The sequence below is a fragment of the Phalacrocorax carbo genome, chromosome 11, assembly GCF_963921805.1.
Source record: "Phalacrocorax carbo chromosome 11, bPhaCar2.1, whole genome shotgun sequence".
In the NCBI taxonomy this organism is placed as follows: Eukaryota; Metazoa; Chordata; class Aves; order Suliformes; family Phalacrocoracidae; genus Phalacrocorax; species Phalacrocorax carbo.
In genome coordinates, this window is record NC_087523.1 from 2,782,484 (window position 1) to 2,809,703 (window position 27,220).

At 46.7% G+C, this 27,220-nt stretch overlaps 1 protein-coding gene across 1 annotated transcript; it reads left to right on the top strand.

Annotated features, from left to right (window-relative positions):
* Positions 1 to 1,191: 1,191 nt before the first annotated feature.
* LOC104044001 (sodium/hydrogen exchanger 2-like) lies at positions 1,192 to 26,745 on the top strand. The gene is made up of 10 exons (XM_064462846.1): positions 1,192 to 1,642; positions 2,014 to 2,264; positions 7,015 to 7,232; positions 11,141 to 11,337; positions 16,015 to 16,104; positions 18,075 to 18,145; positions 19,323 to 19,487; positions 20,164 to 20,278; positions 21,605 to 21,739; positions 26,194 to 26,745. The coding sequence occupies exons 1-10, from the start codon at positions 1,250 to 1,252 to the stop codon at positions 26,545 to 26,547; spliced, it is 1,989 nt and encodes a 662-aa protein (XP_064318916.1). The 5' UTR covers positions 1,192 to 1,249; the 3' UTR covers positions 26,548 to 26,745.
* The last annotated feature ends 475 nt before the right edge of the window (positions 26,746 to 27,220 follow it).

The following is a 27,220-nucleotide window of genomic DNA, read 5'->3' on the forward strand; positions in this document are numbered from 1 at the left end:
TCCAGGAATTGTGTTTACCTGCAGTACGCACCAAGGTGCGCATTCGTCTCGTTTAGCTTGCCAGCGTGCACGTTGTCCACTGACATCCTCATCTTAAAATGAAGGCTCAGTGCTCTTAAAAAAGGGTGCTGTGTCTGGCCAGCCACAAGGAATAATTCAGTCCATGTGCAGGGCGTTAGAGAGCCTAAAATAAAATGTCTCTGCGCCCAGGAGGTTATCTGTAATGACACCTAAGAAATCGTATTTTGTATAACTTGGACTCTTTTTTTCTGCAAAACTGGGCATAGGAAAGTGAAAATTATAGGTTCTTTTTTTTTTTCTTCCAGAAATTGTGATCACTTCTGTTAAATTACTGATATAAAAGTTATTTTATGGCTTTTTTTAAAATTATTTTTTTCCTCCGAAGGGAGAAGTCTCTGAGATTCATTTAGATCAGAATTCCTTTCAGATGGAAATGGTCTTTGTTTTGCTGGTCTGCATGTGATGAGATCTCATCTCTATTAACATGCATGAAGGAATAATAACGATCACAGTTTTTTTTTTTTCTTATTAGTCCTGTTCCAGTTTGGCTTGTTTCAATTACTTTCTTTTAATAACTCACCTCGAGTACTTGTAGCATTTGTTAGCATTTCTCTCTAATGTTGGGTGTTGCACAAGGCTGGCTTGATTGGGCTTGTTTCAATGTTGCCTTTAGCTTTAAGTGTTAATGATTAAATAATATTAAAAGTGGCACCATTTATAATTAATGACAATGCTTTTTGTGATTTTTTTTTTTAATGTATGGAATCTATATTGTGTTTAAAACAAGCAGTTGCTATTCACATTAGTGCCGAAGATAGCGTGCTAACTAGATTATATCATAAATAATTCCAAATACCTTTTTATTTATGCAGATTCTTTAGTTTTTCTATTTGTGTGTTACCTAAAAATATATCTCTAACCTTATGTTGTGATGAATGCAGTCCGAACCAAAAATAATTTTAGAAGGTTTGGTATTTTCAGTAATCTTTCAGATTTTCTAGCCAATTTCTGACTGAGTGACTTCACCTTAATTGTGCGCGTTTATCCCTGCTACTCCAAAGCGTAGGCTGCTGAGGGGTGGGCGCTCGCGTTGGTGCCCTTCAGCCCATTCGGGCTGATGAGATAATACAACTTTTTTTCTCTTCATCCCCTTCCAGGGTTTCATCTCTATAACAAGCTGCCTTCTGTCGTTCCCGAAAGCTGTTTATTGATATTTGTAGGACTCATCATGGGGGGAATCATCTACGGCTTAAACGACAAGTCACCGCCTGTTATGGACAGCGACATCTTTTTCCTCTACCTGCTGCCACCCATCGTCCTTGATGCAGGGTACTTCATGCCCAGCCGCCCCTTCTTTGAGAACATCGGTACTATCCTCCTCTACGCGGTCGTGGGGACGATATGGAACGTGTTTGGGATTGGCTTTTCCCTGTACGGGATCTGCCAGGTGAAAGCCTTTCACCTGCAGGACGTGTCGTTGCTCCACAACCTCCTGTTCGGCAGCCTGATCGCCGCCGTGGATCCCGTGGCGGTGTTAGCGGTCTTCGAAGAGATACACGTCAATGAAAAGCTACACATTTTGGTCTTTGGTGAATCGCTCCTGAATGACGCGGTGACGGTGGTAAGGGCTAGCCTTTATTTTGAGTATTTAACATTCCGAGGAAGGATGGGCTGGTGCTGAGAGGTGGGGTGTGAGATCTGCAGAGTGAAGAGGCATCAAGAGCCTCTTCTAGTGGAGGACTCCTGCTCCACTTCTCTGGCGTGAGGTCCTGAGAAGCTTTCAGGTGAACATCTCTTCGCCTGTGTGTCTGGGGATAGAAAAGCACGCGAGTGCCACAGCACTCCCCTGGCCGGAGCCTGACCTCCAGAGCAGGATGCTGACCCTGCACTGGCAGAGATCCCGGCAGCGTATTTTAGTGTCATTGCTGCGTATGGCCATGTCTGGTGAATGTCTTGTTTACGGTCATTTTTCCTCTTTCATTTTTCACCCAGGTGCTCTACAAGCTATTTCGATCTTTCTGCGAAATGCCAACCATCACAAGTGTGGATGTTTTTGCTGGAGTTGGAAAATTCTTTGTGGTTGGGATAGGAGGAGTTCTAGTAGGTCTTACTTTTGGGATGACCGCCGCCTTTACCACACGGTTCACCAAGGATATCCGCGTCATCGAACCGCTCTTTGTCTTCCTGTACAGCTATCTTTGCTACCTCACTGCCGAAATGTTTCACCTTTCGGGGATCGTGGCGTAAGTATGTCCCAGCATCGTGTCTGTCCGGGAAAGCTTTCTGGCTGTATTTACTGAAAAGCATCAGGAGAAGTTTTAAAGTAAGTTTGCTGAGCTGGAAATCTGTGTACGGCAGCAAAGAGTGAGTATAGAAGCCTGTGGAAGAGCTGAGAGGTGTAACCCCGTTTCACACGCCCCACACCATTACACGCCAATGGCCACAGCTGCAAGTCACAAGCAATCCAGATGACTCCTGGGCAAGCTTCGGAGGGCTGGTCAGTGTTTGTAGGTTATGGAGGAATGTTTATTTGAACTCCATGTTTTTCATTTGGAAACCCTTGAACTTTCAAGCAGCGAGATGTCTAGAGGGTTTGGCAAGCCAGAAGAGGCTTTCTGGGCATGTTTTGTTATTTTCCATGTGTGGCCCAGTCAAAACTAACATTTGAAGAGCTGCAAGGGCTGTTTAATCAAAACCTCAGAAAGGTTTGGTCTGAGTGTACAGCACATCAGTTCTAGCACCCCCGACCTGATCCGCGTGCCCTGCCTGCCAGCTGCCTTTGGGTGGTGGCCCCAAAGGCGTGCTGAGGCAGACCCGGCAGTGTCGGAGCAGAGTGAGTGATGGGTGGGAGCTGTGTCTCCCCTACAGAGCTGGCGCCTGGAAATGTTCCTACTGTTTGGGAGCGGAGGGCTCTAGTGGAAACCTCTGCTTTGGAGATTCAGACTTCTGTCAGAAGTTCAGACACAGCTCATGAGTTCTTCTCATCTCCTGAGTGAGGGTGTCATCCGTCATCTCTATCTCCAGTAACGTTTGAAATCTGACCAATTTCAGCCAAAGTTGTCAGAGATCAAGGTTTCAAAGGTACTAAACCCAAACTGATTGCACTTTACTACAGCACAGTCAGTCCTACGCGCTCTTCAATCTAAAAAGCGCTTTAGAGCGTGGAAGGGTTTACCCTGTGGAGCTTTGTACGACCAGGGTGTAGCAACATGGGGCAGACAAGGACTGCCCGTGCCCTGCAGCCGAGGCCCGCGCTCCGTCAGCTACCACCTCGCATATTCCCCTGCAGCTTTTTGGATCAGCGAAGAGAAGCTCCTCGTTTCCGTAAATTCGGTCTTTCACAAATTGTAATTTATAGATAATACCGTTAATTTACGTTTCATTTTACTGAGTAGGTCTTTCAATAAAATGAATAATTTTGGGCCAGATCCTTCAGTTTTAGGAGAGGAAACTGAGCTTTGGGCTTACCTCATGCATTTCACTTGCAGAGCAAGTGGTGAGAAAAAAATAGATATAATAATCCTAATGACCAAGAAAGGTCACCTTGGAAAGCAGAGACAGATGAAAAGCAGAGCGATTCAGTCCTCCTGGTTTCTGTGGGCTGGTATCTGTGGCATTTGGTTCTCCTCCCTAAACTAAGTCAACTGGTGCCGAGGATCACAACCAATTATTTAATATTTCCCTAAAAACTATAAAGCGCACTTAGACGGCATTGATGGCTACAGTGTAAACAACTGCAAATCCGATAATAATGAACATAAAAATCAAATAAAGAAATTAAGTCAGGTACCAGCTAGGTGCAGAGTATCTGGGAGATCTATTTTAAAACTAATGATACTGCTTTGGACAGAAACCATTCCTCTGTCTTGCAGATTCTTTTTTCCTCGAATGGTTAATAGGAGCAATATTGTAGCATTACTGAAAACAATTCTAGCTCTGGGAGTAGGTAAGAGAAAGCCTATTTATAGGAGCGAAAGACAGAACAGTGAAATAAATATGCTGCATAATCATCATGGAGCAGAAAACATTCAATCCTAATGGTGTCTCTTTCTATCAATCACAATCTACTGTACCCATTACGGAACCTATTTTCTATTCTTTTGAATAATGCATTGTTTCTAAAGCAAAACAATCGCAAAGGCAGCTGATTCCTGCACTGCTGGTCTTATAATTGCCAAATTATAAATGCCTCTTCCAGATATCTTGATTTCAAACAATTCAGTCATTTGTGACCAGGGAGTACTGTATTATAAGCAGCAGATTTTGGCAGTGTGTTTCTTTGAAAAATAAATCGATTGCCCAAAAAATCAATTTTACATAGTCAAAAAAAAAGAGAAGATCTGTGAATGCCACCCAACCTGCTAAACAGTCCTGCACATGTTTTTTAGCTTGGTTTCTTTTGTTTCTTCTTCCCCCCTTGCCCTAGTGGCACTGCCCGCCTTCGAAGCTGTGACCGAACAGGTCAAGTTTATTTCCTGTCTGTGAATCTGGTGTGAACCCGTAGCCTCTTCCCAAGGATCTTCCCAGACCACGGCTCTGGGAGTCACTTTCCACAAATATTTGTTAGATTTCTTAGTTCCTAGCTGGAGCTATTTTATCCACTGTTTACTGAGGCAGATACAGAATCAGAAGAATTGTTTTTTTATTATTATTATTTATTTTAGCTTGTGGTTCAATCCCTGTTACTCTTCCTGGCTCGGTGCTTTATGCAAAGCGGGTCACTCTGAAAAGGATCAAAAGGATCAAAAAAGACTGATTTAAAAATATTTTAAGTATTGGTTCATTTTCTTAGGAGAAGAAAAATGGGGACTCAAAGAGCATTAGATAAAAAAAGGGATCTGAATCTTGGTCTCGTACTGCTGGATAATGCAGGATCTCTTTGCCCAGTAAGAGCATTGTGGCTTTGCTGAGCCTGACCTTTTGTACCCTGTGCCTTTACTACAAGTCCTCTCCCTGAAGCCCGGTTTTAACTTCAGACAAACCCGAATGTTTCTTTCTCCTTCAAAAAAATGTATGGTGTTCTGATGGCAACGAGCAAAACCAAATAACAACTATTTCTAAATGAAAGAAACAGAAATGTCTGTGTTTGGGGTTTGTTTCGTTTGAATGCAAAGCCCAGTAATCGGCAGCTCCCAGCGGGTGGAAGTACATCTTCGTTTGAAAACGTGTTTTTTTTTCCCTTGTAATTTCTTATTTGTTGCTCCGGCTGAATACCTGACAGTGTTTTCCTATAATAGTGTTGCCGATTTTCTTAGTGCTGTAAGTAGAGCAGAAGTGGATGTAGCTGTTGTTCATTCCTTTGTCTTGGTCCAACAATAGATGCAGTGGAGATCTGTTAGTGCTTCTCTGAGGAGCCAGAGGAAAGTGGCCCTTGCTCTGCTTTTGTCAGGAGCAGCAACGCAGCGGCCGACGGTGTCTTCCTGAAATAAATAAATAGCTGTGAAGGAGAGAATTGGGGTCTTCGGTTTCATACAGGTTCTAAAGCCACAACCAGAGCGCGGTTGGCTCTGCCCACCTGCAAACCGTCCTGTTCGCTGCGGGCAGCCCTGGGTTTTTTCCATCACAGCCCAAGTAATGCAAAGAATCTCCTTTGTGAAATTCTGGGGTGAAATGTATTGTTTTCACTGGAAAGCAGTAGTTGCTCAGCTGTTTTCTGAATACTTAGCTGAGAGGACGTGCTATGGATAATGTGCTGTGGAGGCCACCACCTATCTTAACACCTCTATGGGTCGCTTTCCTGTCCTGGTCACAGCTGGTGCTTCAAGCCAGTCTGCCAGACCCAGGCGCACTTCTGCAAGCCGAGGATCTACTGCTCTGCGGACTTGTCTGCATGTGATATAAAATATGAAGAGACTTACCATTATGTCCCCCGTGAAAGGATGTTTTAATGCAATAAAACTCCGTGTGGATGGCCTTACCGAATACAAGTGGAAATCAGATCTCAGAAACGTAAAGCCATTTTGCTATTGCTGGTACAATATTTAGAACAAAATGTTTCTGTCCAGGTTAAAATACAGAAAATGGAGCTTCGACTCTTTGAGCGCTCAATTGTTTTGACCTTCTAAGATTGCTGGCCTGAAAATGTATTGATTTGGAAAGCTGATGAATTAGGCTAACCACATGTTCCCTGTAACTTGAAGAACCAATTATCCATGAAAAATTGCAAGGCAGAAGTTTTAATTGGTGCTGCGCACTTCTGAAGTGACCTTGGGTACGCAGTACCTGAGGAGGTCAGATGTTCCGACTGCAGCAGCGGCATTTCTTGGCTCATTGTGCAGCCTTATGAGTGTGCTTGAGCATTTTATTGTCTCTTGGTTGCACGGAGTCAATGGCTTCCTAGCTGTGCCCAAGCAACATACAGTGCAAGGCTGGTCAGGCTTGGAAATATACAGTGCGAGTCCTACACTGTCGTATAGTTGAGTTTCTCCAACTCTAAATTGGCTTTGGTCCCTTGGGTGAAGGGGTACAGCATTCGAGCTGCTCTTAAACTGCACCCATTCTGAGTCCTACGAGAACCTGCTGTAGTGACCAGATACCAGCCAAACTCGGAGGAGTCCCATTCACATGTTTCTCACGTGGAGAAACAAGTCTCCCATTCCCTCAAACATCTTTCTCTCAGCCGGGCAAAATAGGTAACGTGGGCTTCTAAGCAGGGAACTCTTGAGCCGAGATGGTTAGAGTTTGGCAAAGTTAAACAATGTGGTGTGATGGGAAGAGTTGGGTGTAGTTAATCACAGGCTGTGTGGCTATGATAAATGCAATAGAAGGTGAGTTGTTTATCTGTTAGAAAACAGATTCAGCCAGTCTGGTCAACCCATATAGTACCTTATTGTCCTGGTGGTCCTCCTGATGTTATTGGTCTGGTGTAGGAAGCAAATCACTACCCAGTGAGATGTCTGCAGACAACTAAGAATTGAAGCCTATTTCTTTATAGATGACAATGTGTCAATTTTGTGTGCTTAAGTAGAAAAATTTCTTGTTTCATTTTCTCAGAATCATTGCATGTGCCATGGGCATGAAACGTTACGTGGAGGCCAACATCTCTCTGAAGTCTCACACCACAGTCAAATACTTCATGAAGATGTGGAGCAGTGTTAGTGATACCCTCATCTTCATCTTTCTTGGAGTTTCCACCATTGGAGAAAATCATGAGTGGAACTGGCCATACATTTGCTTCACTGTCATTTTCTGTCTCATTTGGAGAGCACTAGGTATGATGACATTTTGATTTTATTTTTTTATATATATATAATTATTTATGGGGGTGAAAAATGTGATTCCATTATACGAGAGAATGCTCCTGCCCCCACCGTCATCCTTTCCTGCTTGCTCTGTCTGTGGTTATCCCAGATGAGAATGCACGGACTGCAGCGGGACTCCCCAGCCGATGCTTCCCCCCTCCTCCATCGCTTGCTCCTTACCAAGTCCTGCAGGAAAGGATGACGGTGGGGGCAGGAGTGTTCTCTCATTTAATGGAATTTCTTATGCTGTGCACTCACCACAGACAGCACTGGTGCTAAATAGAAATTCTCATAATATCTATTTTATTGACCCCTAGGGCCTTAGACCTCTGTTGATTGCCATGATCTCCCCTTACATTTCAGTGTATTTTAGTCCCTCGGTATCCTCACAGCAGGGAGGAGATTGTAAGTACGTAGCTTGGGATCAGAGAGCTGTGTAGAACCGTGGGGCCTCTGACTGCATATTCTGAATTGCAGAGATTTAAGGGCTTCAATTCCTAACAAGTCTGTGTACAGCAGCATCCCTAAATGGGAAACTGGAGGAACCCTCAAACAGCTGTTCCTGGAGATGCTGTTCTGCTTTACAGAAGAGGATCTGCCCAGCTTACTGCTGGGTAGGTGAGAACTGGGATCTAAAATGTGAGGATGCTTCTGCTCCTACTCAAGAACTTCAGATAAGGACTGAGGGTGACAGAATTGCACAGAATCGGGGAACTGCTGAGGTTGACAGGGCCCTCTCGAGATCATCTGGTCCAACGCCCTGCTTAAGCAGGGTCAGCTAGGCCGGACTGGGTCCAGAAGGCTTTTGATTATCTCCATGGACAGAGACTCTACAACCTCCCTGGGAAACCTATTGCAGTGTTTGACCAACCTCACGGTAAAAAAGCGACCAAGACTTAGTGATAACAAGAGGGAGATAGCTACGTATGAAAATACTTCCCTGGTAATTGTGGCTAAAGATAATCTTCTTGAGATCAGTTACAATGAAAGCCTGAGTCCTGGTCCCAGAATACTCTGGGATCCCATTTTCATGCATTGTAAATGACCAGAAACAGAGATGCGCTGTTTTACCATCTTCCCCAGTTGTATCTTGTGCTGGTTTGGTGCTCAGAGAGGCTGATTCTCCATTGCCTCTTACACTGTGCAGTTACTGTCACCAAAGTGAGCGCAGAGTGCCTGCCTTCCCATTTATGCATGTGTTTATATATTTACTATATCTGCAAATATAACAGAGCATGCATTTTGGCAGAGAGTTGGAGAGCTAAACAACATTCAACAGGATTTATGTTTGCAAACCACTGAGTCAACCAGAGCGAACTCAAACTTGACAGACACTTCAAGAAATTGCTTAAATAGGGTAGGCCATGGTTAGCAAGACATAGCAGAATGGGTTTTATTAGCTGTTAATACATGCCCAGGTTTGTTTTAATAACTGTGCACCATAAATGCACTTGGAAACAGGCTTATTAGTCAGTTATGCATACATTCAAATGTTTTATTATGATTAAGTGGTTTTCTCTTATTTACTCAAATGAAGAGAAGTTCTGAGTGAATTTGAGTTCAAAAATTCTTCATTGGAAGACATAAGGAACATAGTAGCATTACAAAAGCACACCAAAACCCCTCTGGCTCTCTATACACAGCTCTTCTGATTGCATTCTCAAACTATGCAGCACATTATTAGAGAAGGGCTCAGCGCTGCAGCCAGGAAAGAAAACCCTCTCTCTGTTCAAAACTCCCCTTGAATTAAATAAGAACATACAAACCAGGGCTGCAAATCGTCTTGCTCATCTGATCCTGAATAGGGTGTCCCTCCTGTGCAGCGCCTTGCTGGAGAGCCGTGGGGGTGCCGGGAGGAGGCGAGCGGGGCAGGGCGCTGCACCAAGCCGGCCTGGGAAGCTCCTACCGTGGAGGTGGTGGCCGAGGTTGGGCCCTGACCTGCTCAGACCTGTCCAGCAGCTCTGGACGTGCTCACGGCACCGATCCAGAAATGGGAGGCACCCACAGGGTTTGCCTGTGGGAAGTGGGGACTTTTGGGTTGCTAGTGCTGGGGTTAGTGTGTAGGCGGTACTCTGGACCTTCATTGGACCCTCCCGGTGCTCATAAATGAGAAATGGTCATGCTGAAGCCTGGGGACTGAATTACTTTGATATAAGAGGGGTCTTCTAAAAACCAAAACACATTAATTGCAGGACTGCACTAGCATTCTACTGTTATCCAAGCGCTGGGCAGGTTTCCTTCTGCTCTTTCTCAAGGTGTATCTCCAGGAGAAAATATATTCTGCTCAAAATGATTAATTTTATGTCGTCTCTTGGAGCAAACTAGCCTTGAATTAGTTTTGAGGATGCTAATAATAATAGATGAGGAAGGATTAAATTAAGACGAAGGCCAGGGTATCAGCTCAAGGAAATTTTGTTCCTTTAAATTATTGGCGCTGCCTGAGCCCTACAGTAGCTGCAGATGTGATCTGAGGTATGCTTAATTTTATTTATTTGTTTATCGAATTACAAAGAACCTTGAAACAGAAGTACTTCACATCTGCTAGTCTGGGCACCAGCTCCCCGGAGCTCTGGAGATGGGGAAGGTCTTGCAAGGTTCAGTTAATTGAGTTCCTTATTCCTGAACATCCCCAGCTTTTTGTTTTCTTCAGAGCGGTCTGATGTGCAGTCAAAGTTCAGATCTTTTTAGTTGTACGTGTGTGGGAAGATGTTTGATATGTACAAGTGCACTATTTTTGAAGTTTATTTCTTTTACAAATACCCTTTAGAAAAGCAATAGCGATGTGGATCCGGCTAATTCCTAGCAAAAGTCAATGAGAGTCTGTGTCATCAGTTCTCAAAACAGCCATTAATCCTCAGGAAATAAGATGTTTATCATATCCGTGGGTGTTAAGATCACAGCTTACTGATTTAAGGCCTGACTTTTTGTACCTTTCTGCATCTGTTTATGTATTTTCAAATGACTATAAATTACATCAATTGCTGTGTCACCTTACGTAGTCTTAAATGCACAGTTTAAATCTCTGAGTGAAAGACTTGTGAAGAAAGAACACTTACAGAGGCAGAATGTAGCTACTTATCCAAGCTACTGCCTGGAAACTTTTGGAAATTGGGGGTAACTTGTGCCTAAATTGTTGCTGATGGTTTGCCTCGAGAGCATTGATAGCCCGAGCAATTCAATCATTTGTTATCACCAAGTAGAACAAATAAATTAGTATTTCAAATCCGTTCTTGGAATCTGGCTCCGTGTCATTATATGAGCGAAGGTTCGGCTGGCACATGACCACAGAATTGCCCTAAACATTTTAATTAACTACCATCAAAATAAACGCGCTAACGCATCCTATGTTGCCGGTAGTTGTGTGTGTTCGGTATGGGGCTGATGCGTAACACCGAGTCACCAGGTAAATGGCATGTTCTGGGGATCCGCGGTCATGGGAGCGGGATGACACTAAAACCCCTCTGCAGAGTTCAGAGTCCTTCTGAAGGAAATATAAGTTTCCCAGCGGGACTGTGATAAGCACAAGGCTGAGTTAAAAAACCAAGAGAATTTGCTACAGGGTGAGCTACCTAAAGTTTTATAGTCGTGCAAACCCCCAGGACTGTGGCCAGTCAATGATGTTCATAATCCCCCACATCAGAAATGGGTTGGGGATTGATTTTTATCTGGACAAATCAAATGCAAAGCTGCTGGACCAGGCTGGAAGAGCAGCCCTTCTCCAGTGGCATATTGGGAATACACCACCTCGGGCCCTGGCCAGTTCCTCAAGATTGTTGTTTACCAGTTCAGTGGTGTTTTACTGTAAAATATAAGATTATGAGTTTTGTCTAATTCCTCTTTCTGTTTGATGTGCCTCTGTCTGCTTTCCTGATTTTCAGGGGTTCTTGTGCTGACATTCTTTGTGAACAGATTTCACGTGAACACCATCACCAGCAAAGACCAATTCATTATAGCATACGGGGGTCTCCGAGGAGCCATTTGTTTCTCTCTGGTTTTCTTGCTTCCTGACTTTCACAGAAAGAAGCTCTTCATTGCAGCAACAACTGTTGTCATCCTCTTCACCGTGTTTGTACAGGTAAAAACAATCTCGGTGTCACCAGCAGATGGAAAGAACGAGCATGATTTTTTTTTCCCCAGACAAATAACCAGTACTAAACCACTAGATGGACACAAGGGTTTAGCAGTCATTAGAACTTCCCTTATGTCGAATGGTTAGCCATATAAAAATTTAAAATTATTACTGAAAGAGGCGGAAGGTGTGGGACAGTGTCACGCAGTCCTGAGGTTGACTAGCAGCTGTTGACTTACAATACGTGCTGAGCGTTTTCCATGCCAGCTTGTCTCATCTTTGGTCCATATTGGGGTAGCAGTGGTGAAAATTGTGAAGAATGATGCTGGCATAAATTTTCTCTCTGAAGTAGTGCTTTCACATGTCTTCTGTGAGAGCAAAGCCAACTCAAATCAACCTCTCCAACTAATTTGCTCTTTGACCAAGGAAGAACCGCTTGTTACTGTAGGCCTTGTTGGGAAATGAAAAGCTGCCTGAGCCATGCAGGAACGAAGGTCGGTGTTCCTGGTTCCAGGGGTGAGAAGACGGAAGATACTGGAGATGCTCCAAACCCTCAGAACATGGGCAGCGTGAATTTTAAGAGGTTTATGGTTTGGTTGTCTCAGTTTTGGTATTTCACAGGTGGGACAATTTAAAGGGACCTAATTCTGAAGGAGTGACTTCTTAACGTTTTCTGAGAACAAGTTCCTTTTTACCGGTGCATCCAGCAGCTGACGCAACAACACTTATTAGCTGTTTATCAAAATATTTTGTATATATATCTGAGACGTTTTCACATTCATGCAGCAGAGCAGCTGCAGTTATTTTATGATGATGCAGCAGGAAGGGGATTGCTTTAACTCTTCCACGGGAAAAAAAAACTGGGTGTGTTACTTGTTATAAAAGCAAGGAAAATCAGAAGCAAATAAAAGTCACCGCACATTTGATTTATTTGCCTCTAATTTTTCTTTTATAACTGATCCCTAAGCCCTGTTGCTACCTGCTTTCTCTTTCTGCCCTAGTATTCTTGGTTTTTTTCCTACCCAGTGGGAAAGCTTCTGCAAGGGAGTGCAACCTGCCCACGTCACGGGGTGGCTGTGGACGAGTTAACCCCTGCTGCCAGGGTAGGAGAGGGAGGTGGACCCTCACAGCACTGGTTCCTCTGAGATACTGGGTTTATTGTTTAAATTACAAATGTACTATTTTTTCTTTCTTTTTTTTTTTTTTTTTAAAGACTGATTTCTGCCGTGGGTGTTTTTGCAAAGCCCAGTCATACGGAAAAGCTGTAGGAGCCCCTGCAGCTTGAGCTGCTCCTGGGCAGCTTGCGGGAGGTGCCACATCTGACCCCTGCCTGCAGCCCCACAGCTGGCAAGGACCCAGGCTGGTCAGCCCGCAGCTGGGGCAGGGCAGAACTTGGTGCCGGTATGGCTCGCCTTGCTAATGTGCTCTTATTTTGCACGGATTCCTAGTTAGCACCCCTCCAGGTGTATGATGGAGAGAGGTTTTCTCTCCCGTAGGGAGTTATTGTGCGTCGGGGCGCAGAGAAGCCCTGCCCGGGAGGAGCGGGCGGGCAGCAGCGCCCGGCGTTGCTGTGACATCTAGTGGTAAAAGCACTCTTGCAGCCTTCTGTGGGATGAAGATTTTGGATGTGTCTCCCTGCTGTTCTCTGCCCAGCAGCAAGTCTGTAAGGGCGAGGCTCCTTTCGGGGTTTCGCTGAAATATACCTTCTAGTTCACCTGGGAAACGCTGTCACATTTGAAGGAGGGTGTGGTGGACAAACTGGGGTCGTCTGGTCCCAAAATGAGCAAGGCTGATGTGCACCTGGTGTGCTTTATCCCCAGAAGTTAAGATTGGGTCTCCATAGGGCCGGAGCAAGTGGGATGGGGGTCTGGGGAAGATGCCGTGCCGAGAAGCTCCCTGGGAGCTCCTGCTGAAGGGCGTGAGGTCCATGCAGAGCTGCTGGCCCAGGGCTGCCCTCCTCCTGCCCTCGGATGGAGGGAGCAGAGCAGCTGCTGGGGCCTTGGGAGATGGTGAGTCACGGTGACAGCTGCCCCGTGGCTGAGCATTACTCCGCAAGAGCAAATTCCTTCCGCTTGGCCTCCCTGAACGCCTCAGGTTTGGGTGTCAGGCACTTGGGCAATGTGGACGGTTGGAGTTGACTCTCTGCTTCCCCACATCCACCTAATCCACCTCATGAGCTGAAAAAATGGTCAACAAGTGTGACGTGCCGATGGGCTCGGCGCTGAGACCGGCAGGGCAGCTGGACCGGGCGCAGTTTTCAGACTGAATGGAGAGAGCAGGGGCCGGGGTGGGGGGAAGCCTACTTAGGTGGAGGTTGACAAGTTTTAAGATGCAAATGTGGGTCAGAAATTGAAAAGATACGGTCACTAGGCACGTCCGCTCATGCAGAGACGCTCTTGAGTCGCAGACAAAGGTTGTTCTAAGGCAGCAACTGCATTCTGCCGGGGCTTCGGAAAATCCTTCCCAGGACCAGGAAAAGGGCTTTTGTGTAACCTCAAAGCTCAACTGGTGATGTCATCTCCATGCGAAAGGGTGAGAGTTAAACAGGGTCCCCCGTGGGTGTGTGTCGGCGGGGCGACCCCTTGACCTTCAGCCATTCAGCGGGAACATAGCATCTATAAAGACAGACTTTGCTCAGGCTCCAGATACCTGCACTATTGTGTAGCTGAGGCCACCACGAGAATGGGGGTAGAAGAAGAGTAAACTTGCTTAAACGCCGAACCAGGAAGATATTGCTGTAGCTCAGCACAGAAAACATAGGTAACTATAACAGCAGCTGGTATTAAGAGGACCCTTCAGAAACCTGGGTCTGCAAAATGACTGCTACAGCTTCTGAAGCCCGTGGCGCTGCTGTCAGCCGCATCGAAGGATGGAGGATTGAAGAGAAAATATCTTTAATATCCCAGCATCTTTTGTGGTGCATGTCACTTCGGGTGGAAAGGACAAGTGAAATATCGGCTACAAACCACGTTCTGTGGATAGAGGCCTTGAGTTGTTGTTGTTTTGTGCAATAACTTTTCTTGATATTCACAGCGGTATCGGTACAGACTTGGTGGGGGGTGTCTGTGTTAAGATAGGACAGAAAATAGGAGAGAGGTGATTTGAGCCCTTTTAAGCCGGTGAAGGCCAGCAAGGCACCTTGTTGGAGCACAAACCCACTAGATTTTCTTGGAAATCCTGATCACGCTCTCTAAAAACCTCACGCTACACAGAGTAATGACCAACGTGTAAGCAGTTGGGCTTGTCCATACATGGGTCTATCAGTGCATTACACAACCCAGGAAACTCATTTATTTTGGCCTAACTCAGTTGCATAAGGCTCTTCCCACAACAAGCGTGGTTAATAATTTTGAGAAGGTTGACTGAGCAATTGTTGAGTCCTCAGCGCTGCCAGGCAGGCCTGGGTATGCGCCACGTAGGCCAGAAAGTCCTCCAAGGAGCTGTGGGCTTGTCTGGAATGTCACAAAAAGCCCTCATTGTTCTGTCTTTCAGTGCGGTTTAGAAATGAAATACCACGTTCTCTATTGAAGTTCACTCTCTCAGCCTATTGGCCTCTGACCTCTTCCGTGAAATTGTTAGCAAATATAATAATTATGAAGAGGTGGGGTTTTTTTTGTTCGTTTGCTCCCTGCGCTGCCCCGTTAGCTCCTGGATCGCTGGCCAGAGAACGACTTTGTGTGAGCCATGGTAGAGCTGTCGGCATCGGGTGATGCACTTCAGAGGCGTCATCCCTGGCGGGTGGGGGAGCGTCACAGGGGGCCTAGAGGTGTGTTGTGAAATGACACGTGGCCCGAAATGACACGTGGGATTCCTGTAATGCTCCCAATATCAGGAAGGGCCAAAGGAATTCAGGTGTTTCTAAATTTGGGATTCCTGGTCACAGAACTCCAAAATGCCACTTTAAAATGAAAACAGACGCAGCTGATTTTCCAGTGGAGGCAAGAGACCAAAGTCTCTACTTAATTTTTGTAATATCTGTTATTTCTGAATTTGTGAGTTTTATGTTGTTTACTTGGAATAGCAATGCATTTTTTATTGCTATTAGCTATTAAGATGACACATTAATTGTTTCTGCAATTAAAAATGTGTTCAGCTCTCCTCCGTGCCAGCACTTGTGACATTCAGAAGTCATAAACATCAACTACTCCATCATTTTTGCTGTAAACATGTCCTAGAAAAGTCATTTCATACCAAAGCCAGGCTAAGAAACACATCACAGCAGCATTTTAGAAGTTCTCTCTCGAGGCTTAAAGGACATTAAAACTCTTCCCTTGCCCCTTCCCACCAGGTGGATACTTTGATTAGTAAACTTAGCCACCGGCTAGCCATCAGAGATGGTTGGAGTAATGATCTGTGACACATAATACTCAGAAAGTTAGCAGAGAAATGCTGGCGGAGGCTGCGCCCTGCGAAGTCTCAAGGACCATCGTCGTTTCAGGCATTTGAACTTTGAACGTTTCAAGCCCCTTTCCGTCTGGTAGGCCGCAAGCAATAGCAAACCACAGGCTTGACCTTGAAGTTATTGGTTGACTTTTTGTGGTCTTTGAGATGCCGGATGATGAGAGCGGAGCGTTCCTCCTCTCTGCCTAGCCCCGTCCCGAAGCCCGTATGTGAGCTCCTGGTGAGACTAAGAACGCACGATGTAAAGAAAGGCTGATTTTTGTGTTTGTGTTTGTGCTGCAGGGAATGACAATCCGGCCTCTTGTCGACTTGTTGGCTGTCAAGAGGAAAAGAGAGAGTGCTCCCACAGTGGGAGAGCAGATCCATATTCGGGTAAGTGATGCGTCCGTCGTCGACACGCAGCCAGAGCTTTCCAATATGCTTTGCTGATAGCAGTACGGTCCTTCTGGTATGTGGCGAGCCTCCAGGGACCCCACAGGCCTGCGATTTTAGCCGAGTCCTCTGCAGGGCAGTCCCTTTCCAGGTTTGAAGCCCTGTGCAGCTTCCTAACACCGGGGGCGGGGGGGTGGTGTTATTTGCATTGGAATAGCAGCCACAGACTTACTCAGGCTGGTGCTGAGTTAGGTGCTGCGCAAACGTGCCACGGAAGGGTAATCGCTCGCCCAAAAGCTTGGACTCAAACCTAGCCTTTCCTGCTTCTCTGAAAAGAGGGGAAGAAAGAAAATGAGACGTGGTTGCTCTCAGGGTTGGGATCTTCTGTGTGTTCGAGCGGTCACTTCACCACCATCGGTTTGGATATTTTTGCAAAAAAAATCAGAAAAGGGAGGGTACGGAAAGCGGAGGGACCCGCCGAACCCAAAGGTGGCATTTAGTTCACCTTGCTCTCCCGTCCAAACTTTGGCCTTTCTAGTTACAGAGGATTCTGCACCGAGGAACAAATCGGAGAGGCTTTGCACCAGCTCTCCTTCAGTCTGAGCCTGACAACTCGATAGGGAGCTGTGGCCTGGGGTCGTTAATGCGGTGATACCCTGCATCCGCTGCAAAACATAACGTTCCCGAACCGAATTGTTCATGCCCAGTCACATTTCTGTAGGTATGGCTTCTTCAGGAATATTTCGGTCTCCCTTTTGGGTAGCTAGAAATAAAGACATTAGGTCTGAGAACATTTATAAAACCAGTTTGGCATCCTCACAATTAGGTTGTATTACAGGGCTTTGTCTGAGGTTAACAGAACAGTTCAATAGGCTGAAGAGGCTTTTCCTGCCATGAACAGAGAATACTTTCTTCTTTTGTTAGCGTGTGAATAGTAAATCATCTCTGGAAATGTGTTTATTAGGAAATGTGAGCTGAAAACGGCTGTGTACCAATTAAGTTAAGTAGGGAAGGTAATGCAGATAGTTGGAAGCCAGGCACGCAGAAGGCAGAAGCTTTCTTCCTCGAATTTATTTCTCTGTCCGGATTGTCGGGACGTTCTTGCTCTCAGGAGCGATGACCAGCGTGGGGGGGCGGCATTTGTTGGTGCTCAGGCAGCAGCTAATAGCAATGTGAGGACTCTAAACCTGTACCAGGCTGCAGGGCTGAGCGAACCGCTCTGAAACTTTTCTGCCTCTGACCCCACAAAAAATAATTTCTTTTTCAAATTAGAGCTGGACGAAGCTCCAGGGACACCGGTACCTGCGTGTGGAGGGGCATTGACTGTGGTAGAGCAGAGACCTCTCCCGGGTTCGAGCTGCCAGTAGGAGGGAAAGCGATTTGGGAAATTGCAGAGGTTTAACTTCTAGGTGGAAAAATCAACCTGTCCAGGTTTTTTAATATAATTTTAAACAACAGTAATGTTTTTGCATAAGGCATGATACGGCCAATGATTTCATTTAGTGGGAAGTGTCTGGGGAAGGCAGTATTTATTATTCGAGTCGAAGCATCGTTTGTATGTTATCTACATCTATATCCTGAAGATACTGATCTCTTGGGACAAATTGTCCTCAAAAACCTCAATATGAGCATTTCCTGCTTATCAAGGCCCAATAGGCAGGACATGCAAGCCATCAGCCATCCTGTACCTATCATAAAGAGCAGATCCACGTCCCTCAGCGATTATTCTTTGCTCGCACAGACCTGAAAGCAAGCAGCCAAACCACTTATTGTACGGTAGAACCGAGGGATACGCGTGGATGACTGGATGGGGAATTAGCCCGACATTCCCTCCTCTTGTTTACCGGTGTTGTGTACTGAGCTGAGAGCAGCTCCCGCTTTGTCTGCTGGCTTTTGATGTTTGCTGACTGAGTTCATCAGGTATGCAATACATGCAACCGGTGTATAGCAAAATCCTCTCTTCTGTTTAGTTCTTGGATCATTTGCTGGCTGGCATCGAAGATATATCTGGACACTGGGGACAGTATTACTGGAAAGACAAGTAAGGATTTGCCAAAATACAACCGTGTACATGTGTAGAAAAATATGAGGCTGGTTTCTATTCCCTAAGTTTCTACTGTGGGCAGCCAAGCCTCGTTCATCCTTGGGGTACAAGGCAGGTGACAGAGGGGCCGCTTCTCCTCGTCCAAGGTGAGACCAGGTTCTCAGGGCACTTCCCCGCTTGCAGGTCACGTATCGTACTTCACCCTAAAAAGACTCCGTTCTCCTCTCCTATTGCGTTTGTTCCTTCTTGTCCAAAGGAATCTGCTGGAGACGAAGGGGCCGTGCCCGCACAGCACAGCCTGCGTGGCTTCAGCCTCCCGCTGCCTGCAGCGGCGCTGCCCGCGCCCTCCGGCCTGTCCGGCCACGCGGGGGCTGAGGACCCAGCCCGGCAAGTGCACGATTAACATGAAAAATACGGGCTTGCGGCACTTGGAGGGGCAACTGCTTATTGCGCATTGACAAATTATAGAGGACCTCAACAGATTTCTCTAGCAAAGTGCTCAATTTTCATGAAGTTCTGGTAGGAGGGTTCTTTTCTTTAAAATACAAATAACATAAAATACATTAATACCAACCTACCAGGTTTAATTCCTTAGCTGTGCAGACACAGATGCAGCTAACTTCATGCTAAGGACTCTGATTAATGCAGCTGGCAGGGATTTTCTTAGGAATGCCAGTGCTTGGAAGTGCCACTAGAGGGTATGGGAATCGCTGCCGCTGCTGCGGAGCGTCTGGGCTCCTTGCGAGCAGGCTTGTGAACAGCTGACAACAGCCAGACTTGAGCGCCAGTATTTGATACTGGCTAGATCTTTCCCAAAAGTTGTGCTGTATTTGAGCAGAAAGCGAGAGGAAATGGCTCAAGAGGGGGTCTGGAAGCGTTTAAATCTGTTGCGTCCCTTGGGGCTACTGCGTGTACTTGTAGGACTTAGAGTTCATGGTAAATCTGGCACTTTGGGGAGTTTTTATTGTGTTTGGTAAAGTTTTAGTATCTTAGCTCGTGTACTGTAGTGCAGAAATAATTAGGGACTGATCACGTGGACTGCTGATTTCTGGCAAGAAAGTAATGGAATATAATGGAACGTGGGGTAGTCAGGGACTATGAACCTGCTGGCTTGCTCAGGTCCATTTCGGTGCTGGGAGGTGGCTAAATCTGCCTTGTTTTTTTTCTCAAACAGATTAGAATATTTCAACAGCAAATACCTGCAGAAGATCCTACTTCGAGAACACGACCAGCCAAAATCAAGTATCGTGCTCCTCCATGAAAAGCTGGAGCGGAAACACGCCATTGAGCTGGCAGAAGCGGGGCAGCTGGGTCACGGCCCGTCCCACCCATCCTTGCTGTAAGTGCTCCCCCTTCCACCGCTCCTCCCAACCCTCCCGCCGGAGGGAACGGTTGTAAAACACTCTTGCAAACTTCTCTGCCTCCTCTGCTCTTCCCTGCTGGGCTGTCCCATGGGAGGGAGCAACATAGCTTGGACAAATGCAAAGCAAGCACTATTTAAAGATTAGTAGGTGGGTGTTAAAAATGATCAGGTGGATGAACACTCTTCTGGCACTGATGAGCACGGTTTCTGATCTTGTACGCAGAGGCTCACCTGTATCCTGGCCCCGAATTACACAGAGATGGTGCTCTGAGGAAGAGGCTCTTGCACCATTTTTTGAGGGCTTTGCACTGTTATGCTTACTTAAGGAACCAAGGGCTAGAACGAGCATCGGCTGAGCCAGCAGGGCCAAATATTTGCGTGTCAGAATGGCTGTCTCATCTCTCAGAGACGGTTCTGCTCTGCCACAGCTCCCCGCAGCTCTTTTATCTACCGGCAAGCACACGGATGGCACAGCTCTGATGCAAATACCAAATGCCCCTTCTGCAGCGAGCTCCGTCTGCAGGGATTAGCTGTTGGTCGTGTCCGCTGGTGGTGGGGTCCGAGAGGGCTGCTGTGAACACGGGCCTTTGGGGATGCACCGGCTGTGCTGCTGTGCATCCTCCAAAATAAAGCATTCTGCTTTTCTTTGCAGCCATAACGACAGGACTGTCATAACAGACAAAAAATTGGAGGATACTCTGAATCCGGATGTCCTGGAAAATATACAGGAAATATTGGCAAGGAACCTGTACAGAATAAGGAGAACGGTATAACTCTTCCCTCAATCTGTATTTTAGATGTCCAATAACAAAAGTTATCTCAGTTATCCTAACAGCCTGAGCAGATGTTATGAATATTTACATAATTACTAATGATGTCTCTTTGTGAGCAGAGAATAGTTGGCTGTGTGAAGCCAGATCCAGTTTCCAAGTCAGTGGCACATTTCTGTTTGCAGCGTGACAGCTTTTGAAAGGTTCACCCAGTCAGCCTATAATTTCAGGAAGTATTTTAGGCATCAGTACCCAGAACCAGAAAGCAGAAAGGAGGAGCACATGGATCTTCAGGCATCAGGTTAGCAGATCCAGCAGTTGCAACAGCTCCTGGTTACCTAGAGGGCAGAGCAGGGATGGGGTTATCCTCACGCTGCATTTTTGTCCCGGAGAAGAGAGCACAGTCAGTGAGCTGCGAGTGAAAATTAACCTGCAGAGGTTTTAAAGCCGCTCGGCAGTTTTGCTGTGAAACTGGTACAGCTGGTAAACAGCGTAGAAACCACTTGCTGTTTACAGAATGACTTGTGAATAATCTGTCTGAGGTTTTACACAGTACCTACGACTGTGAATTGTAATTACTGTGCACATGGTGATACATGGAGCCTTATCCTTAAAATCCACCTAAGCCTTTGTTTTATGGATTACGCACGAAATACTGAGTCCTTGGGGATGTGGCTGGTGTGGGCAGCTCAGCACAGGGGGATCAACCACCCCCCTCGTGTCCCCTTGCTGAGCCGCAAGCAGCAACCAGATAAGGCTGGGAGGAAACCTATAGGAATGGTGAATGGGATGAAGATGAAGGCATACCTCCTGTTTGCACTTACTCCTACCTAAATCCAGCCTCACCCCTTCTAGCGACAGTTATCCCAGCTCCCATTGATGTTAGTAGGAGAATTAACTTCAGCTGGTTTATGGATTTTGAAGCAGGTTTTATGGTTCCTGTTGATTGCAAGATTTATGTATGAAAGTGGGGCCGGTATAAAATATTGGGGGGCTGGGCAGAGGCACTGAGGCTGAAGACGCCTCGAACAGAGTAGTTGCACTAGGTCAGTCTGCCAGCTGGACTAATAGAGATGCATCTCAGTGTTGTCATTCAGTGAGCTGCATAAAGAAGCAGAGTCTGGAGTCCCACCTTCCCTCTTTGGCGCTTTCCCTCCGTCCCCACCTCTCATACTTGGGTGGATCAGTTTATCCCCATAACTAGGCAGGACGGTTACAGGGGGGGTGAAGGCGGCTGGAAGATGCAGGCACTAGCGAAGGGATGCTGCCCTGGAGGGAGGGTGGTCCCACCTCCGACAGCGGCCTCTCCGGTGCAACGTGCAGGGGCCGGCGTACAACAGGCACACGCTGCCCGGAGAGACCGAGCCTGTGGAGCACGCCAAGGAGATCCTGATCCTCCGGCACAAGAGCCTGTGGGTGGAAGTGAGCGGAGGTGACACGGCCAGCTCCAGGAAGGAGGTAAGAGCGACCGGGGAAGGCTTGGACCTGCAGAGACCATGCGCCGGGCTGCTTTCCCTACGCAGGTTTAACAAGTGCTAGGAATAGTGCTGTTTGTTGCTGGTGTTATTTCTTTTTAAAGATAAAACCAGTTGACTTTAGAAAACAACAACAACTAAAAGTGTTTCTCAATCCTAACTTGCATTCCAATGAGTGGGAGATACCGAGGCCAAGAAAACCAGCCCAACTCCTGACAAACAGATGAGCCATCTCGGGTGCAGCACCGTTCAGTGCTTTGTGAACACAGGCTTCCATCCGTGCTAGGGAAGTTATTTACTGAGCAAATGTTATTAATTGGGCTTCAGTCTCTAGCTTCAGAGCTCTGGTTTTCCCATGTTTTCTTTTCTGGGATATTTCATCGAAGGCGGGCACCGGGTGCACCCATTGTCAGCGCTCCAGATGGACTGTAAATATTTGAAACTGTTTGGTGTTTTCCCCCCCCCAACTCTTTTGAAAGGACAGAAGCATTATTGTGAGTTTTCCTATTTATTCCGGAGGTGAATGTTTTGTTTTCAAAACCAGCTATGGTTCTGGGCAGACCTGAAGAGAGTAAAAGAAAGGGAAGTGTTGCATACCAGATTCCTGGGGGAATCACTTTAAGTCCAAATTTAGTGCTGGCAGAGCTCCACATCGGTTCCTGTTCTGAATTAGAGGAGAAACAAGGTAAATACAATGTCTGTGGCTGGTGAAGACTTTTTCTGACTTCTCTGGAAATCAGTGAGAGAAGCTGGGCAAGCGTTTCCCCAGGGGAAGACAAGATAATCCAGGAATGGTGCATGAGGAGCAGGCTTGGTCTTTTCAGCTCCTCCCGTCCTCTGTAACCCTTACCCTAGGGGCAAAGCAATTAAAGCTCCGCCCTGTATGTTGCTCCCAAACCCCCAGTTCAGCAGCAGTAATTGCTGAGCCATCCCTAAATCTCACCCACTTCTCCGAATCTTAGGTTTTGATGGCTTGGGCTAGAGCACTGTCCAAGCGCAGACTGTGGTCACTGATCTGGGCAGCAAGACTCCATCACTGAGGAGAACGGAATGACCTTTAGAAAAGAAATAATTTATCTTTCTTTATTTAGATAGTAATTTTCCACGACAGTACAAGAACTCAGGACTGCCACAGGCTTTCTTCCACTCTGATTTCTTTGTTCAAATGCCAGTCACTGAAAAGCCCATGAAGAATGGCAGTAACGCAGCAAATGCTGCTGCTTCTCAGCCCTCCATTCACAGAAAGGTGTTCCGGCTCTTGCAAACAACTTAAAAGATTTAATTTGATCATTTACATGCTGATTGGTACTTACAATTCAAAACAGATAGGCAAGAACATGGCATGTTCCTGTAGAACATTTGGTATAATTAAACTTCAAAAGAACAACATCAAACTAGGGCTGATTTTGAGCACGATGTTACGTACTTTAAGGACATTTGATTGTTAACCCTTGTGCTCCTGCTTTCCCCTTCTCTGCTGCTCCCATTAGGTACCGCGGTGCTTTTGGTAGGAAGCTTAGCACCCTTGGGAAGACTGTTTCTCCTGTTGCTTTGAATGCTCACAGCTGGCCTTTCGGAGGACAATATTTTTGGGGGAATGGCAAAAGCAGTAGAATTCATTCTGCTGACACACACGTGGTGGCTCCTGCCCTGTGGGGTTGTCGAATGCTCCTATGGGTTATGCAAAATGCCCATTTGAGGCTTCATACTGCTGTCTCAGGGGAGTCATTTGTTGGTGCTAATTACACCTCTTGACAGCAGCTACCTTTGCTCTGTGCCAGTCTAAGTGAAGCAGATGTAAATACTGAGAGATGAGTCCAGTGACATCTGTAAGGGTGACGCCAAGCCCAGGAAGCATCCCTTTGCACCCAAAAGGAAAAGCCAGTCATACTTTCTGTGATCGGCAGTGTATCTGCTCATGTTTTAGAATAGCTGCCTCGTTTTACTGTGAATAGAAATAAGGCGATACCCAAAAGTGATGGGATGATGTTCTACAAGAGCCCTGGAATATTAACATGAGGTGGGAGGATGGGTGAACGCTGTTACTTCACGCTGTAGGAGGACAGATTGCAGAATTTGTCAGCAGAAAGAAGGAATGCTGTGCTAAAAAGTAGATTTCAGCCCATCAAAAGCAGCTCAGTATTTTAAATTTTGGGGAAAAAACCAAGCTACTCATTTAATTTCACACCAATTGACAAGCAAGGGGCATTTTCCTCTTTAGAAAAGAGGTGAATTAAAAATATCGCTAGTTAGTGTTTGGGAGTTTGTAATTGTCACATACTCCAGCTTTTGTAGTCCCGAAGGGAAGGGTTTGGCCTTACAGGGTTTGAGTCAGCAAGAAAAAACTAGGCACCCTCATGCCACAGATTTTTCTATTCTGCGTTTCACCACGAGATGGAAGCATTACAACTGCGTTTGCAAACCCAGCTGGAAATCGAGGAGCAGTGAAACGAACTTCAGGCAAAGGGCTGCTGGGAACCCCCCGGTGCTGGTTCGACGCCTGCACGCCTTCCATGGCCGGTCTATTTGAAAAAAAAGTTTTGGCGATGCATTCAATCAGTTAGGTGTCCTGAGCTGAGAGAATAATTAAAAATCCCCTTGGTTGAGTAAAACGCTGCTTTTTCTGCTTTCCGGCTGTCTGCATCTATATTTATCTTTTTTAGTGAAGGTGCTTAGTCCTTTGCTATTGAAGTGTGAAGCTGTTGTAGCTCAGCTAGATTAATTTCATAATTTATTAGGTTCTGCTTGGTCTTCTTCCCCTGTATCAGTCACCACAAAAATAAAGTGTGTATGGAAGAGCATCCTTCTACAGGTCTGTGGCTCCACCAGGCTGGGGAGGAGCCAGGAGCGGAGTTCTCCCCGCCTGATGGACCATCCGTCTCCTTCCACAGTCGGTGGGGAGAAACCGGTGCCCTTGCTGGGACAGGCACCAGTCACTGGCCAACGCCAGGCTTCAGCCACGATGAATCACCTCTCCTCTCTGACCTGGGTGGCTTTAGGTGCCTTAGGGGGCTGCTGCACTTTAGGTGTCTATCTGTGCTTTACGGTAGCGAGGGATGACTCTTAGGCTGCGTTAGAAGCCCCTGCCAAGGAGAGGTTGGAGAGGGAAGAGGGAAGGCAGAGAGGAGTAATAAGAAAAGAACAATCCTCATCCCTCCCGAGCCAACGGCACAGGTTAAATGATTTACACCAGGCAGAAAAACCTTGGCAAGACTATGAGGTGACTTCAGATCTGAATCGTAGCCCAGAGGATTAACTCCAAGACTATCTATTTCCAGCAGAAAGTTTGCCTTCCTCTGCCTAAGGACAAAATTCCTGCTGAAGGCTGCTGCTTCCTGGAGCTGTGCATCACACTGGCTCTGAACGCTGTCCGGATTTTGGGCTTGCCTTATTTTAGGCAAGAATCCAACACAGAGTACCCTGGCAGGGCGGTTCCTGAGACCCAGGATAGCTTTTATTTACCACCGAGCACCCAGAAAATCCTTGCACCTGTAGCCAGGCAACTTTGTCCTCTTTTCGTCTGCCAAAACATGAGTACACTCCCCCAGAAGGAGCTTATTTGGAGCTGCCTGTAAGCCATGTGTGTAAATGACATACTGCCTTTGGTAATTATGTCGGAGCCCTTTCATGGAGCGCGCTCTGAGAATCGTTAACCGCCCCTGGGAATGGCTTTCCAGGGAGCCAGGCGCTGCTGCTGGAACTGCGAAGGCATTGTTATTAAAATGGTCAATAAAAGTGTGAACAAGGGATGGAGGGCATCGGTCCTCGTTAGGGGAGGGAGGAGAGCGAACGAAACAGAAAACCAGGCTGGGAGGTGTCCAGAGTTATTTTGGCAGTCTGGGTTTCTGGACTGAGGTGCCAAATCACAGCTGCGCCTAAGAGACTTATTCCCAGTTTACAGAGGCACCGAACAATTCAGGCAGCATTGTGCTACCTGATTGTTGGGGTTTTTTTCCTTTTTTTTTTTTTTTTTCCTTTTTCTACCCCCTTGAAGGGTGGAGATTAGCACTGGAGTGAAAGGACAGGGAGCTCGTTAGTGCAAGCTCGTAACCTGCCTCCTTGGCCTGCAGCCAAGGTAGGGAACAGCCAAGGTGAGAAACATCCCTGTCCTGCGGATGGGTTTTGCCTCCCGCACTCGCCTGCCCCGTCCTCCCCGCTTCAGGGCTGCTCCTTCCCATCCCACCTGCCGAATCACTCCTGGAGAGCTCAGACCTTCTCCACCAACTCGAAAAAAATCAGCGTCTGTAAATATTTTCTGCCGTCTATTTGGTCTATTTTTAGCAATAGTACTTTTTGTTTTTCTTGGCAAAAGTAAAACAAATGGAAACGGAGTCCTTGGGGACGGCAAATGGCTTGTTTATGAAGCATGAGTGTCATTAACAGACTTGCTAGCAATCTTCATAAATGCATTAAAGTACTTTTCTTCCTTAATCACAGAAGGATGATTCCTACTCAGCGCAGGGCGACTCCAGCACGCAGCCCAGGCTGTACCGCTGCTTCACCGGTAAGCTGGGGAGCTGGTGGGTGCCGGCCCTGATTTCCTACCTCCCCGCTCGCCCCGTCTCGTCCCTGCGGGGTGGTCCGGCAGGTGACAGGGAGGATGTGCATGGTCTGTGGCGTGTCCGTTGCAGGGCTGGGGTCTGTGAGACAGCCAAGGCAAAGCCTCCTGCCTCCCTAGCTCGCCGCAGGCAGCAGCGGGAAGACCTGGGCTGTAGGTTGCAGCCTGGTGGCGGCAGGGGCGTCGCTCCAGCCCCAGGGGACAAAGTGGGGCTCCTTAGATCGTCATCATGAGTGAGCAAGCAGAGCTGAGAGCCTTCCCAGCCCCGGGGCCCCGTCTCAGCCCGACCTGGGACAAGATTCAGTGTGCGCTGGGATGCGCTGCTGGCAGCGAGGGTGCTCCGGGCAGCTCCTTGGGGGCAGGCAGTGGTGCTGGGAACCGTAGCAGCGAGAAGCGTATCCCAGTCCAGGTGTCTGACCTCCTGATTACCTGCGTGCTGCAAGGGGATGCGTGAATTTACAGAGTTTTTTTGTCTCCTGTGTCCAGCCGGGGGGGCATCTGAAACTGGTACCGTTCTTCACATTCCACCAAGCACTGAGGGGTTTGGCGGTAGCTGCGGCTCATTCTGCCTATGGTGATGGTAATGTGTAAACTAAAACCTTATAAAAATTGAAGGATACTTCAAAACATGAAGATTGTGCCCAAATGCTTTCCAAAAATCAAGACCTGTTTCTTTTGTTTGCTAAGTGTTACTGAAATGCATTTTGAGTGCCCTATTAGCAGCACTGTCTGTTATGAATATCTGCTACAGAAGGATCAGTGGCTCAAGGCCTCATGTTTTCATAAACCCAAGCTCAGTTTTTAGATAACTGAAAGCTTAGTTTTCACACGTAAAAACCAAAAAGGTTTAATATCAATGAAGCCTCATACAAAATGTAGCTGGTAAAAACTGTAGACGGAGTCATC

Coding starts and splice junctions, on each gene's coding strand:
- LOC104044001 (XM_064462846.1), top strand. CDS start 1,250: ATGGGGGGAATCATCTACGGCTTAAACGACAAGTCACCGCCTGTTATG. Junction 1,643..2,013: donor TGAATGACGCGGTGACGGTG/GTAAGGGCTAGC, acceptor TTTTTCACCCAG/GTGCTCTACAAGCTATTTCG. Junction 19,488..20,163: donor CCGTCCCACCCATCCTTGCT/GTAAGTGCTCCC, acceptor TTTTCTTTGCAG/CCATAACGACAGGACTGTCA.